This window comes from Rhinolophus hipposideros (genome assembly GCF_964194185.1).
Source record: "Rhinolophus hipposideros genome assembly, chromosome: 19".
NCBI lineage: Eukaryota > Metazoa > Chordata > Mammalia > Chiroptera > Rhinolophidae > Rhinolophus > Rhinolophus hipposideros.
In genome coordinates this window covers 28,539,164-28,551,295 of record NC_138065.1, presented here as the reverse complement: position 1 = coordinate 28,551,295, position 12,132 = coordinate 28,539,164, and the positions used below count along the sequence as shown (strand labels likewise).

The window sequence follows — 12,132 nt, the reverse complement described above, 5'->3', positions numbered from 1 at the left end:
GTCCATATTTATGTGGTTTAATTTCTGGGTTCTCAATTCTATTCCATTGGTTCTTGTGTCTGTTTTTCTGCCAATACCATGCTGTTTTGATTATTGTAGCCCTGTAGTAAAAGTTAAAGTCAGGCAGTGTGATACCTACAGCATTGTTCTTTTTTCTTAAGATTGTTTTGGCTATTAAGTGTCTTTTGTGGTTCCAAACAAATCTGATGATTTTTTTGTTCTATTTCTCTAAAAAATGCCATTGGGATTTTGATGGGGATTGCATTAAATCTGTGTATGGCTTTGGGTAACATGGCCATTTTAACTATGTTGGTTCTTCCAATCCATGAGCATGGAATGCCTTTCCATTTCTTTCTTCAATTTCTTTCAAAAATGTCTTATAGTTTTCAGCATATGGGTCCTTCACATCCTTGGTTAAGTATATTCCTAGGTATTTTATTCTTTTTGCTGCAATTGCAAAGGGAATTGTCTTTAGTATTTCTTTATCTGAGATTTCATTGTTAGTATATAGGAATGCAATGGACTTTTGTACGTTGATTTTTGTAGCCAGCAATTTTACTATATTCGTTGACTGTTTTTAACAGCTTTTTGGTGAAGTCTTTAGGGTTTTCCATATATAGCATCATGTCATCTGCAAAGAGTGATAATTTAACTTCTTCATTCCCAATTTGGATGCCTTTTATTTCTTTCTCTTCCTGATGGCTCTGGCAAGGACTTCCAACACTATGTTGAAAAGCAGAGGTGATAGGGGACAGCCCTGTCATCTTCCTGAACGTAGAGCAAAGGGCTTCAGTTTTTCACCATTAATTATGAGATTAGCTGAGGGCTAGTCAAAGATGGCCTTTATTGTGTTAAGGTATTTTCCTTCTATACCTATTTTATTAAGTGTTTTAATCATAAATGCATGTTGTATCTTGTCAAATGCTTTTTCTGCATGAATTGATATAATCATATGATTTTTGTCCTTTATTTTGTTTATGTGATGTATCTCATTGATGGATTTGCGGATGTTGAACCATTATTGTGCCCCTGGGATGAACCCCACTTGGTCGTGATGAATAACATTTATAATGCATTGTTGTATTCGATTTGCTAGAATTTTGTTTAGGATTTTTGCATCAGTATTCATCAGAGACATAGTCTGTAGTTTTCTTTTTTTGTGTTGTCCTTACCAGATTTTGGTATCAGGGTAATGTTGGCCTCATAAAATGAGTTAGAGAGTACTGACTCTTCTTCAATATTTTGGAAGAGTTTGAGCAGTATTGGTATTAGATGCTGTTTGAAGGTTTGGTAGAATTCACTAGTGAAGCCGTCTGTTCCCGTACTTTTGCCCTTGGGAAAGTTTTTGATGACTGATTCAACTCCGTTATGGTGATCACTCTGTTTAGATTTTCCTGTTCTTCATGGTTCAGCCTTGGAAGGCTATATGTTTCTAAGAACTGGTCCATTTCTTCTAGGTTATTGAATTTGGTGGTATGTAGTCCCTCATAGTATTCTTGGATGATCCTTTGTATTTCTGTGGTGTCCGTGATAACTTCCCCTTTTTCATTTCTGACTTGGTAATTAGTGTCTTTTCTCTTTTTATCTTAGTGAGTCTAGCCAAGGGTTTGTCGATTTTGTTAATCTTTTCAAAGAACCAGCTCTTTGTCACATTAATTTTTTTCTATTGCCTTTTTCTTCTCTATTTCATTTACTTCTGCTCTGATTTTTGTTATTTCCTTTCTCTGCTGACCTTGGGTTTCACTTGTTCTTCTTTTTCTAGTTCTTTAAGGTGTAACATGAGGTCATTTATTTGGGATTTTTCTTGTTTCTTGAGATAGGCCTGTAATGATATAAATTTCCCTCTTAAAACTGCTTTCACTGCATCCCAAATTTTGGTAGGATGTATTTTCATTGTCATTTGTTTCTAGGTATCTTTTGATCTCTCCTCTTATTTCTTCTTTGACCCATTCGTTCTTTAAGAGTATGTTGTTTAATCTCCATGTATTTGTGTTTTTTCCTGCTTTCTTTTCGCAGTTGATATCCAATTTCAAAGCCTTGTGATCAGAGAATATGCTTGGTATGATTTCAATCTTCTTAAATTTGCTGAGGCTGATTTTATGTCCCAATATATGGTCTATCCTTGAGAATGTTCCATGTACACTCAAAAAGAATATATAGTCTGATGTTTTAGGATGAAGTGCTCTAGATATGTCAATTATGTCCATTTCATCTAATGTGTCATTTAGGGCTGCTATTTCATTATTTATTTTCTGTCTGGATGATCTATCCAAGCTCTCACACAGTAGTGCTATGTTTTCTCTGCACTATTCCAGCTTTCACAGAATAGGGGGATTCCCTGGGAATGTGCTTCTCCTCTGTTAACAGTTCGCCTGGGTCATAGGGCACCAGGTCCCTGTGGCGATGTGGAGTGCTTTTGAAGTTCCAAAGCTCTTTCTGCACCAGATTCAGAGCCCGTTTGTTTCAGCAGTTCTGTTTACTACTGCAGGGATCCACCCAGATAGGTGGGGCCAGGGGCGGGGTGAGTTGTGAGAGGTGGCCCAGAGCAATGGCAGCGACCACCACCACAGCTGGTCCCGCTTCCACAGCTCCCTCCCCTTTGCCGGAACTAGTTGGGCTCCGAATCTGTGTCTGAGTTCCACAGTTCTCAGAACAGCAAATATTCTGTTCTTTTGATCCGACACTGCTACTGTTCTGCTTCTAGCACCGGGCAGGGGCGGGCGGGGCAAGCTCTGGGAGGGTAGGGAGGGGGCGGCTAGTCTCAGAGCCCAAGGCTTCTGTTCTATGCTTGGCAGTGAGGGCTTAAACCACCATTTTCAGCTTTCTTCCCTCAGTGTTTGCTCCGAGGTCTCTGCCGTGACCGTTGGGTTCAGCTGTGGTATATGCTGCCCCCTCAGCCCTGTGGGCCACAAGCGAAGCCCTAGCAGTCCGAGTTCTTCCCTCTCCTGCAGTTGCGATAGTTCCGGGATGCAGCAAGCTCAGAGCACTGAGCTAGGTCTGCGTCCTGCGCCCGAGGCTCCGTCTCCGCACTTCTCCCTTCCCTCCTCCCCCGCTCACATGATTCCTCCACCTTTTAGGTGAATTCAGTAGTGGGCCTGTTCGTCTTGCCTGTGTGCTGTGCAGGGAGTCCTTTGTGGAGTTATGTTGTTCGATTAGTTGTAAATTCCAGGGGAGCTTTACAGAGGCTCACCTCACGCCGCCATTTTGATGATATATAACAATTTTCTTTATTCCTATTTACAATGCCTATATGATATCATACAAACACTGTGATGGACAATTATTTAAATGGACAATTATTTGAAAATTAACATTTCATTTGTTCTCATTTTTAATGGCTATACAATAACATTATATACCATTATAAAGACTGGTATTACAATATTACTATACTGTAATAGTATGGAAAAATTACTTACCAAATGTTTGCTCTCTGCTAGGGACTCTTATAGGTCTTATCAGGGCTACTGTTATACCTTACACAATCTCAGGGGGTAGCATTTACAAAGAATATATGAGCATAAGTCCCCTGGAGTTTCTTGCAAATTATGCATCCTGGAATTGTGCCCTAACTAAAGACACCAAGATACAAAAATGTACTAAATTATTACAACTTTTAAAATAATTTGTTTAATGTTTAAACAAATGTTTAAACAATGTTTAAAATAATTCCCTATGCCTAGATAAAAATTTCTGAAGGAAAATCTAACAACATGTTAACCATGTTGTGTTGAAGTGATAGGACTATGGAAGATTTCCTTTATGCTTTTTCTTCTTTCTAAAACTTTTAAATTAAATGTTAAAAGCATAAGTTATTTACCTTTTCCCTCATGCCTCTAAAATAGGTCATATTAAAATCCTCCCAGACAGGATGACAGGCAGGGGTTGCTTCTGTTGATGAAAGTCTCTAAATTAGTTTCAAATTCTCCTTATTCATCTCATTATTGCAAGTAATTCTTCCTTAAAGTTAAAATTTCACTTAGCATTATAATCTCAAGATCCCTCCATGTTGTCACAAATGGTACTATTTCATCTTTTCTTATAGCAGAATAGTATTCCGTTTAGTATATATATCACAACTTCTTTATCCATTCATCTATCAAAGGACATTTTGGTATGTCTTGGCCACCATAAATAAAGCTGCAATGAACATTGGAGCACAGTTGTCTTTATGGATAAATGTTTTCAGATTTTTGGGGTAGATACCCAGGAGAGGGGTTGCTGGGTCATATGGTAATTCAATTCGTAATTTTTTGAGGAACCTCCACACTGCCTTCTATAGCAGCTGCTCCAATCTTCATTCCTATCAACAGTGTATGAGGATTCCTTTTTCTCCACAGCCTCTCCAACACTTGTAACTATTTGTCTTGTTGATGATAGCCATTCTAACTGAGGTGAGGTGATATCTCATTGTGGTTTTTATTTGCATTTCTCTGATGATTAGTGAGTGATGTTGAGCATTTTTTCATATGTCTATTTGCCATTTGTATGTCCTCTTTGAAGAAATGTCTCTTCAGGTCCTCTGCCCATTTTTCAATTGGTTTTTTTGTGGTTTTTTGTTGTTGAGTTTCATGAGTTCCATGTATATTTTGGTTATTAGCCCCTTATCAGAGGTGCTGTTTCCAAAAATCTTCTCCCATTCAGTTGGTTGCCTCTTTATTTTGTCAATTGTGGAAGGAGAACTGACTCTGGGTGGTGAACACACAATGTGATATATAGATGATGTAATACAGAATTGTGTACCTGAAATCTATGTAACTTAACCAACTATTGTGACTCCAATAAACTTTAATTTAAAAAAAAATTTTAATTTCTCCAAAATGTAGTATCTACAAGTTGTATGGGATTTTGAAAGTCATCTATTTGAATCTGGCAATTACTGCTGGAATCATCTTCTATAACGTTTTTTCCATAGTGTTGGCTTGGTCCTTTTTACTAAAATATAGTCTGTGACCAAGCAGCAGCAGTATCATCCAGGTTCTTGTTAGAAATGTAGAACCTCAGGCTCCCCCTCAGATCTTCTGAAAAAGAACCAACGTCCCCACAAGATCCCCAGTTAATTCACATGCACCTTAAAGTATGAGAAACCCTAATCTACCCCAAGCACTTTCAGTAATGGGGAATTCACTGCCTCCCAAGGCAATTCATCCCACATTTGAACACCTTTTACTTTTAAAAAAATCTTTATTATATTGAACCAGAAAATTTCCCTAAAATTCCAACCTTTGTTTAAACCTGAAGGATTATATAGAACAAATCTAATTTCTCTATGGCAATTCATCAGTTCATATGAAGAGAAAGATCATGTCCTACCTGGAAACTTCTTTCCTCAAGGAAACGTTTCCAATTCTTTACCTCTTCCATCAGATGAAAAGATTCCTAATTCTCTCTCATTAAAACCTATGTGCTTCAGTTTTAAGTCTTGCTCTAAATCCAGAAAAAGTGGAGAGTAGCATTACCATACACCAGCACCCCCAGAGTATGTTGAAAGGATGATTTCTCTGGCACAAATTATGTCCTCTCCATCTTACAGGGATGTGGTTTCAATTTACACCCACACTGACTTCATCCTGGTATTGTGGATTTTAATTCATTCCAAGTGACATCACGTGAAGGTTTTTTATGTGCCCAGCACTGTTTGGTGGGGACTGCAAAGAAATTTAGGCTACTTATCAAGGAATTGATAGTCTGTTTGGAGAAACAATGTGTAAATAGGTAAGTGCCATAGTGTGTGAATTAGACTTTAAATACCTAAGGAATTTAGGTAAAGGAGAGGTCATTATAAATTGAAACAGCCAAAGAAAAATGGTCTGATGGAAAGAGCATAAACTGTAAGTTAAAAGATCTTGGTGGGAATCCTGGTTTTTATACTTCTTGCATTGTATATATTAGGAAAGTACTAAGTCCATCTAGGTTTTAGCTTGTTCATCTGTAAAATGTGAGTGGCAAAAGTATTTAACATATAGAGTGGTTGTAAAACAAATGAGAAGACATGTGAAGGACTTTGTAAACTTTAACACACTTACCTGTGTGGTTATTATTGAGTTCAATGGTTGGGCAGGAAAGAGAAGTAATGAGAAGAGTGTGGGGATGGAAAGAACTCGGCATGTAGTGAGTGATACGAGCAAGATTCAAATACTATGAAGATCACCTTCTATTCAGGTTCCCCAGTAAGAGCCACACCAATTTTAGTTCACTGTGAGGAAGACTTTTAAGAATCTAAGAAGCGCTAATGACGAATTAGCTGACTCATGAGGTTGTGAGCTCCAAGATGTCACTTGGGGAGTCAAGGAGTTCCAGGGAATCTGAGGGAGAATGCCCACCTTGGAAGAAGCTGGACCAAATAATTCTATGGAGATTTCTAACTCAAAGCTTCTTGATTGTGTGCTTCTCCGTGGAGAGAGTTGGATGGGAAATAACTCTCTGCTCAGCTAATTTCCTGTTTTCTTTGCTTCCCTTGTAGTCTGTTCAGAAGAAACCTGATCCCCTGCTGGGTCAGGACCCCTGCACTACCATTTATGTTGCTGCCGCAGAGCCTGTCCCAGAGCCTGTTCAGGTGAGGCATCTCTCTGTAGAGAAGGAATAGTTGGAGAATGGGAGAGGGTGGGACCTGGTTAGAGCTGAAATGAAACAGAGTCCTGAAATGGAAAAGGCAGACCCTAGCAAGCAGGTAGCAAGGAGCATTTGTGGCCATGGCTGCAGGGCTTCCGAACAACCTCTCATGGCTGCTCACATGGAGTCACAGCTCCCTCTGCTTACTAGTGTTTCTCTGAGAATTGTCCAAAGACCACATCAGAATCAGCTGGTATAGTTGTTAAAAATAAAGATTTTTGGGACCTTCCACCTAGGATTCTGTTCATTCAGAATGTCCATGGCAAGTAACCAGGTATCTACACATTAAAAGAAAAAAAAATCCCCCCCCCCAAGGTGATCCTGATGCACATTTAAGTTTGGGAATGGCATTTTAAGTCCAGGAGTTCTCAAGTCCAGTTGAGTGGCAGAATCAGTAGGGGAGCTTTGTAAAACTGCTTGTGCCTAGGCTCCACTCAAACCTATTTAATCAGAATACTTAGGAGTTGAGCTCTACATAGGTATGAAGCTTAGAAGAGAATGTGATGTGTAGCTAAGAATGAACCTCATCTATTCTACCCCATTGCAAGATTGGAATGAATTAAGTTTACTTGGCAGGAATTTTTCCTTTTACTAAACGGACAGAAATAAATTCTGGGCTGAAATCTTGGCTCCAGTTGGGCTCTATCCAATAAAGCATTTTAGGAGACAATTGAGGATTAAGAGGCCACACAAATGCCTACATTTACCCTTCTTCAAAGTTCCTATGGTACACACACCCAGAAATGCCTGAGAGGGTGCCCTGTCTTTATCTTGAGGTCTATTCTCAGAACATTGTTCTATCCAAGGGGGAAGTAAAAACACAAATCTGACTTCAAAAGCTTTTTAAAAAAAGTAATGTATATTTTTAATGAAGTTTTGTTGGGGAAGAAAAATAGTGTACTTCACATTTTACAGCAAAACTTCCTAAATCCCCCCATTTCTGTCTCTTCCTCAGACTTTTGAATCTCCTCTCTCTATAAGAGGTTTTTGCCTGCATTCCTCATCTTCTCTCCCACTTACTCTCCTGCCTGAACCGTTTCTTCCTTCTCCCTTTGCACCCCTCACTAACTCTTTTTAAAGCTCAGGGATTTAGAATTATTCTTAACTTTTCCAAAGTGTGCTCCCATGCCTAAGAGTAAAACAAATGGCTTTCCTTGTAAGTCAAGGGAAGGAAGAAAGCACTGAGTTCTCATCCTCAGATTGCTGGGACAGGTCTCCCAGTCTCCCTGATGTCATATGTATGCTTGGAAGGGAGCTATAGCCCATATTGCAGGTAGGGCAGGCAGTCTGAGGACCTGAGTGCTGCCTCCAGCAATGCCCAACTGTGACAGACCCTTAGCAAGTCTCTATGCTACATGATTTTCTAAGACCCTTTGTTTTTCCTAAGCAATGCAGTTTCCATTTGTTCCTGTGAAGCTACTGCTGGTTCCTCCACTCACAGATTTCTTCTGTTTTGCCCACAGGAACCAAGCTCCATCACAGTCTATGCCAGCATAACACTTCCAGAGAGCTGACACCATAGACCCAGTGATGGGACTTTTGGAAAGAACCTGGAGGAGCCAAAATAAACACTGAACTCGGCCCCAGGTCTCAAGTTCCCAATGATACTCTACACATTGGATCAACGCCTTGGTGATGTTGCTTCCCCATTGACCGGTGAAATGGACAAGGAAGTGAGGCTTCCCAAGCACTTAGTCTACTCTGCAGAGCATAGGCCCAGAACCGAGTTTTCCATTCCTGTGGTGTAGCAGATGAAATGGATAATGTGGGTCCAGTGAGTCCAGACTTTCAGGTATCTTGCTCTTCGCCAGGATGGGATAATAAAAGCCAAAGGCAAAAAGCCAGGACATCGAGCACCTATTTCAGACAGCTGACCACCAGTCACAAAGTCTGGAACAGTTTATATTTTGACTGCCTGTACTTGGTTCTGCGTGCTGAACCTGATCACAATGCAGACTTGATCAAGGCTCTGAGCCTCAGTTTCTCTCTCTGGATGGACAATGAAAGATGAATTCCTTATTATATGTAAAACACTCTAGATTATTCTATAAAAGAAGCTAAAGAGTCAATAAACTAAAAACACGACTTTGAGATCTCTGAGCTTTAAACAATGAAATGAAAATCATCTAATATTCTTAAAAGTATAGTTCTGTGAAAATGGCATTCAGATTTAAAGAAAAGTGGCAAGTGTTTGGTGATGCTGTTACAAAGGAATTTGGGATAATCAGAACTTATTCCAGGGTGATTTTTCACTTCCCAAAATGATTTTTAAATCCTAGTTCTCTGTTTACTCTGTTGAATAACAAACCTGGAGCCTCAGCTAAGACTCTTCAACCCAGTTCTGAATCCATTTTATGTTCATGGTGCTGTGTCATCTACCAGGCAATTCTTCATCCCTGCATAACTCTCCTTACACTAAATTTATCCTGTAATAGGAAATTAACATATTTTAGCCCATCAGCTTCAATAATTGAATGCTTTATAACTTAAATTGCAGACTGCAGACAGAAAGAGCCTCTTTTTATAGTCCTATTTTCTTCCTGTTCTCTGCTTTTAGACAGGCCTTCTTCAATTTAAGCTGTTCTTTCTGATAAATTCTTGTATGACCTTAGTGAACACTTTAAGAAATCACTAACTATCTTACAACTGTATAACAAGGGTCACCAACTTTTCAACTCAAAACTCTGAGGTCCTTATTGCCTTGTACCATCTCTGTTCCATCAATTCACATTTTAGTTCTGCTACTTAGTATATTTCTTGGAACCAATTTCGGTGATAGCGTTCTTAGTTGCAATCAACAGAAACTGATGTGAATTTTTTTTTTCATGTAGAAAAGGAATCTACTGAAAAGATATTGGTTGGTTCAAATAACTCCTAGAAGGTTCTGTAAAACCATGCTTTAAAAATGAGCAGGAAAAAGTGAGACTTAAGTTGTGGCTAGTACCACAGTCCAACTCAGAAAACCAGCCCAAGGATTGATGATGCTAGTGACTAGTTGCCCGGCCGTTGTCCTCCCAGTATTAGATCTGGACTCCATCATTCTCTCCTTACCTCACTGGACTTGAAAACTCAATATTGCTCTTGCACTGTCTGCACCAAAGTGACTTTTTCAGGGTCTCTTCTTCATCTCTAGTTTCTAATTCAGAGTCTGGGACTGAGTGAGCAATTCTAGATCACATGTCCATGCTCTACTTCAAGGGAGGCTGGGAATTGAATATCTGGCAATTTTTACTTTCATAGTGGTTGGTGGGGTCTGTCTCTTGTGAGTTACAAAATTCCACAAACATAAGCTGTGGAATTCAATGCTGGGCAAGCAATAAAAACCAAATACTACTCCACTACTCCACTCTTGTCTAAGCATAGGCTAATCAGCTGTTTGTTATGACCACTCTATCCTTTACTACAGCTAAGATTGTTCCAGCAGCTTGTTTCCCAACACTTGGGTTTTTCCTGTGGCCAAATTCTACCTGATGGAAGGGCAGAAACTAAAGTGGGACGAAGAAGTTAAATCCTCAAAATTCCCTGTCTTAGGGTCAAGACCTCACTGGGGAGGATGGCTGTGTCTTAGAGTTCTTTGTGCCATCCTTCAAATGATATTTGACATTATATCATGCACCACCAGATCCCAGGTTCAAGCGGGAAAGCAGGGAACCCCTCAGCTTATACCTTTCCCACTCTCCAGTTTTCTCCAAAGGCACTGTGAGTGAACTATTCCTTTTCTTCAGGTTTAAAAACATAAGACTGATACTGTAGTGTCTGGTTTCCCCATGTTTCTTCTCTAGTGTTTTCTTTTGAACGAACATATCTGAATTCTGGAGAACACAGAAGGAACAGACCCATTCTTGGTCTTAAGGAACTGGGGTTCTGCAATATAACCAGTTTCAAGCCTCTTTAGGACACTTCCTCTACTCACATAACCAGATGTGACTGATAAAGTGTGCCTATACTGACTGAGAAGCCACTGGTTACAGTAAGTTACTTCTCTTCCTGAAGTTTTTGTTTCTAATACTTCCTGGAAATGAATAAAATACAGACAATCCATTAAGGAAATTGAACTCCTGTTTTGTGTTACCTAGAGTATTCATAACATAGCAGTATGGCAAGACATGCTTCATGGCTTTTTGTCTGTATGGCTATAGTTACGAAACACTGAAGGTGGCTGATTTGATTTGATGAGCTGTCAAGTTGTCCCTTTCCTAGGGCATGGGCAAGGGTTAGCTCTGTGTTCTCTTCACCAAAGTCAGGAGCCACCTTCTACATGGAGAAAAGAACTGTGTTTAAAGGATTGCTTAATTTTTGTCACAGCCAGAGTAATACCCTTCCTTGAACTTCTCCAAATTTCCCTTGTGGAGCAAATTTAAGAGCAGGGTTTCTCAACTGTATCACTATTGATATTTGGGTCCAGATAATTGTTTGTCATGGGGGTTGTCCTGGGCATTGTATGATGTTTAGCAGCATTCCTGGCCTTTACCCACTAGATGCCAGTAGCACATCCCCTTTCCCTGGTCATGACAATCAAAAATGACTCCTGACATTGTCAAATGTTCCCTGTTAGGAAAAGTCTTCCCACTGACTGAGAACCACTAATCATTAGATCCCTAGTGATCTCTGTGTAGACTAAATATACTTCTATGTACCAAGAAGTAGAGCTATCAAAAAATCATAATTTGAAAGTAACCACCTGGGCACTTAAACATGGCCCACACCTGCAAATATTTCCAAGATTATCTAAATATTAGAGTTACCAGGGTAGCTTTTAAAAAATATTGATACTATGCCACTATGGAAGGTAGTGCAGAAAAAATTAAGAACAGAACTACCATATGACCCAGCAATCCCTCTCCTGTGCCTCTACCCAAAAAATCTGAAAACATTTATCCATAAAGACATATATGCTCCAATGTTGGTTGCAGCTTTATTTACGGTGGCCAAGACATGGAAACAACCAAAGTGTCCTGTGATAGATAAATGGATAAAGAAGTTGTGGTATATATACACAATAGAATATTATTCTGCTATAAGAAAAGATGAAATAGTACCATTTGCGACAACATGGATGGATCTTGAGATTATAATGCTAAGCAAAATAAGTCAGACAGGAAAAGCCAAGAACCATATGATCTCACTGATATGTGGTGTATAAAACCGAAAACAACAAAAGAACAAGACAAACAAATGAAGAAACAAAAACTCATAGACACAGACAATAGTTTAGTGGTTACCAGAGGGTAAAGGGGAGAGGAGTGGTAGATGAGGGTAAAGGGGATCAAATATATGGTGATCGAAAGAGAACTGACTCTGGGTGGTGAACACATAATGTGACATATATAGATGATGTATGCCAGAATTGTACACCTGAAATCTATGTAACTTTACTAACAATTGTCACCCCAATGAACTTTAATTAAAAGAAAAAAGAAAAAAAAACACTGATATCAAAACCCGGCATCAAACCCAAATGAAATCTGGATTGAGATCTACAGAACCACCAATTTAGAGGCTGTTGTCATAACTAGAGAG

The 12,132-nt window shown here is 39.3% G+C and overlaps 1 protein-coding gene across 1 annotated transcript in view; it reads left to right on the top strand.

Moving 5' to 3' along the window:
- SLAMF1 (signaling lymphocytic activation molecule family member 1) overlaps positions 1-8,702 on the top strand; it is a 48,120-nt gene extending 39,418 nt beyond the window's left edge. Inside the window, exons 6-7 of the mRNA XM_081026350.1 lie at positions 6,464-6,556; positions 8,076-8,702. Of these exons, the coding sequence (XP_080882476.1) occupies positions 6,464-6,556; positions 8,076-8,126 (144 nt within the window). The 3' untranslated portion in view covers positions 8,127-8,702. The remainder of the gene's footprint in view (positions 1-6,463; positions 6,557-8,075) is intronic.
- The last annotated feature ends 3,430 nt before the right edge of the window (positions 8,703-12,132 follow it).